General features: G+C 51.6%; 1 protein-coding gene across 1 annotated transcript; it reads left to right on the top strand.

Moving 5' to 3' along the window:
* Positions 1 to 2,135: 2,135 nt before the first annotated feature.
* Positions 2,136 to 2,865, top strand: DNAJC27 (DnaJ (Hsp40) homolog, subfamily C, member 27; the record flags this gene model as incomplete). The annotated part of the gene is made up of 2 exons (XM_009870516.1): positions 2,136 to 2,300; positions 2,743 to 2,865. Coding segments are annotated over 2 exons (288 nt in total), but the record flags the coding sequence as incomplete, so codon positions are not given.
* Between the last annotated feature and the right edge of the window lie 942 nt (positions 2,866 to 3,807).

Raw genomic sequence — 3,807 nt, 5'->3', positions numbered from 1 at the left:
CACAGGAGTGGCTGCACAGACCAGCACAGACAGAAACAGGCAGCGCTGGCACAAGCAGCACCAGTGGCCTCATCCTGGTCTTTCTGGCTGATCAGGAGAAGGAATGCAGAGTTAGTAAAACTGAAACCTTGTGAAGCCACAAGCAACTTTCTCGAGAAGCACAAGGGTAAGGTTTGGCTGTGGTACCCCCCGTGTTGCCAGCTCTCTTTCAGAGTGGCTCTGGGTGCCAGTTCTGCCCATCTTGAGGTTACATTTACTCAGACTGGGAGAACTACAGCTCCCTGACAGGAGATTCTAGTGAGGTGACATCGGTCTCTTCTCCCAAGCAACAAACGGTAGAACAAGAGGAAATAGCCTCAGGTTGCTCCAGGGGAGGTTTAGGTTGGACATGAGGACAAATTTTTTCCCCAAAAGGGTTGTCAAGCCCTGGCACAAGCTGCAGGGGTGTCCCCAAGGGGGAGTCCCCATCCCTGGAGGGATTTAAAAGCCGTGGAGCTGTGGAGCTCAGAGCCATGGGTTAGTGGTGGCCCTGGCAGGGCTGGATTAACGATTGGACTCAATTTTAAAGATCTTTTCCAACCAAAGCGATTCTGTGATTGTATCTCTGGAGCTTACCTGGGGCGTCTGTAGCACACTGACATCCTAATCCACAGCCCGAGTGCTGTGAAACACTTGGGGCTGGACTAGGTGACCGTTGTACGTCCCTTCCGACCAAAATACTCCGTTCCTTTCTAAAATTATTTGCTGTACGAATAATGAGCATTACTGTTTACAAAAAGGAGCCTGCAGGATAAAACTTCCCAACACGAACATGTAAATTACCACATCCGTTCGGGAGATGGCACAAAGAGTGATTGTGCTCTCTGCTAATCATATTGATTTTAAATTATAAACAAAGCTGGCCCACAAGTGGCAGAAAGGAATATTAAATGTTTATCCAGTATTATCGCGGGATTTTTTAAGTGTAACGCGTACTAATTCTTAATTATAAATATAATGTTGATGCTTGGCAAAGTGTCATCCTGTGACTAATAAAAATGTTTAGAATATTAGGAAAGAGCAGTTTATGACAGGATAAATAGTAGTGTGACATAAAAAAATGAAAATAATTGAAGACAAAAGAGCAAAACAACAGCAAGGAGTGTTGTGGTTTATACTGTCCAGGTGACTACCTGGCTATTGACTATTATTAATTAGCAGCCAATCCGTATGAAAGACAATGAAAAAGAGAAAGTTTCTGAGTCCTTGGGAAGTGTAACGGGTTTAAACTGTCAGTTTGGTGAAAAAATATGTGGCAAGTATTTGTTGGGGAGCGAAAAGACACAGAACTGATGCTGTTTCGTTTAGTTTTGTGTTTCCAGCTTTCAATACTTATGAAGGTGTAGTATGTCTCCGGTGTAGAATTGCGTTTATACTCAAATATAAGTAAACGAGGGGAAAAATAAAATCAAACAAGAAAACTGCGGCAGGCACATGTTAAAAATGGGGGGAGGTGGGGCTGGAGAGCGGCCCTGCAGAAAGACTTGGTGGTGGGCAGCAGCTCCAGAGGAGCCAGCCCTGTGCCCGGGCAAACCGAGGGGGTAAAGCCCATCCTGGGGGGCATCGAACACGGTAGAAACCCTCAAGAGGAGGGGGTGGTCCTGCTGTTCCGCAGTTTTAGGCCCCACCGTTAAAGAAGGGTGAGAAGGTCCTTGAAGGCATCCAGAGGAGAGCGACAAAGCTGGTGAAACGGCTGGGAGGAAACGTCCTGCAAGGAGCGGCGAAGGATTTGGGGCTTGTCGGGTTTGGGGAGAAGGAGGCTGAGGGGCCACCTCCTGGCTCTGCAGCTCCCTGAGGAGGGGATGTGGAGAGGGAGGTGCTGAGCTCTTCTCATGGGGATCCAGGGGTCAAATTGGTTGGAATAGATCAAAGCTGCAGCAGGAGAGCTTCAGGCTGGACAGGAGGAAGCATTTCTTTACTGAGAGGGTGGTCAAACCCTGGAACAGGCTTTCTGGCCTTTTTCTGTGATCTTCTGTTTGGATGGAGATGGATTTTTATCGCAGAATCTGGTAGCTGCCAGGTAAACGGCGATCCCTCAAACCTGCCGGGCTGTCTGCTCTCACCCTGAGGCCGTTCCCCTGCCTTTGTCCCCGCAGGTGAGGAACGAGTTTTACAAGGACACTCAGGGCGTCATCCTGGTCTACGACGTGGGGCAAAAGGAGTCCTTCGATGCGCTGGACGCGTGGCTGGCTGAGATGAAGCAGGAGCTGGGTCCCCACGGGAACATGGAGAACGTTGTCTTCGTTGTCTGTGCGAACAAGGTGGGCCCTGGTGGGCAGCCGGGCTTTGGTGCGGTCCTCATCTCTAGCCCGTGGGTTTCATCCTGTCCCCGGCGTGTCCCCAAGCTGCTGAGCTCCAGCTGTAGCAAGGGAGATATTTTTAGGTTGTAGAGAAGACGTTTTGAGAGCCACGTGTTTGCGTGGGGAGCGCTGGAGACCACGTTTCAACGCGGTTTTGAGAGTCTGGTGGCCACACGCCAGTCAGGAAGGCATCAAGTGGAGATGACATTGTCTCTGGACCAGATGAACTTCTAGAGGCTTTTTCACTTGCATTTTCTGTGCTTTCTTCCCATCCCTTCAGGATAAGCAGACGGCCTCTCCGAGCAGAGAGGCCTCTTACCCTCTCTTAGATGGTCGGCCTCGGAGCTGTGTTCCCCCACAGAGCCTGGCTGGGCTCTGATCTCTGATTTTTCTCCTGGTCTAGATCGACTGCGCGAAGCACCGCAGCGTGGATGAAAGCGAGGGACGGCTCTGGGCGGAGAGCCGGGGCTTCCTTTACTTTGAGACCTCGGCACAGACAGGAGAAGGAATCAACGAGATGTTTCAGGTGAGGGTGATGAGGGTGCAGATACAATGCTGAGCCAGGATTTGTGTGGGTCATAGAATGGTTTGGGTTGGAAGGGACCTTAAAAATCATCTAGTTCCAACCAGGATATCCCTGAACTGCCTGGATCCCACAAAACCTGTTGGGTTTCTGCCCCAGAGGTGTCTTCCCAGAGAGGGGGTGGCAGCCCCATCCCTGGGAGTTTTCCAGGCCAGGCTGGATGGGGCTCTGGGCAGCCTGATCTAGTGGGGGATGTCCCTGCCCGTGGCAGGGGGTTGGAACTGGATGATATTGGAGATCCCTTCCAACCCTGACAATTCTAGGATTCTATGAAATGTCACCCTGAGAATTCCACAGCTGTTCAGCTCAGGATCAGTATTGATCCTCCCGGTGCTGAGCTGGCCCCAGCGTTGTGTTGCTCAGAGCTGGTGATCCCTCCTGCTGCACTGAAAACACACTTAATCAGGTCCAGCGCTGAGTTGAAGTGAGTTTGAGGTAAATGTGGGGCCTGGCCTCCGCCTCAGTCTGTCCCATGGCCCTTGCAGGGACTGGGTTCCCCCCCAGACTGGGCTACCTCAGCCCCCCACAGCCCAGGCAGCGGTAAGTGAGCGTTCACCGTTGTGCAAAGGTTCCTCCCGTGCTTCGGAGGCTGAGCCCGGAGCCAGCGAGGGCGGTGGGATCTGCTATGCACTTTCACCTCCTTTGGTATCTGTTCCTTCTCACACCATTCTCTTGGGAAAACTGGCTGCTCATGGCTTGGGTGAGCACTGGATAAAGCACTGGTTGGAGGGATGGGCTCAAAGAGTTAAATCCAGACTTGGCTACTTTGGATCAATGGCCAGTGTTGATGGTGTTAACTTCAAAAAGGCCAAGTCCTGCACTTGGGCTTCAACAACCCCCGGCAGCGCTCTAGGCTTGGGGCAGGGTGGCTGGAGAGCTGTCTGG

The sequence above is a fragment of the Apaloderma vittatum genome, unplaced genomic scaffold, assembly GCF_000703405.1.
Source record: "Apaloderma vittatum isolate BGI_N311 unplaced genomic scaffold, ASM70340v1 scaffold22345, whole genome shotgun sequence".
Lineage (NCBI taxonomy): Eukaryota > Metazoa > Chordata > Aves > Trogoniformes > Trogonidae > Apaloderma > Apaloderma vittatum.
The sequence above is the reverse complement of the archived record's forward strand: the minus strand, read 5'-3'. Positions and strand labels throughout refer to the sequence as shown.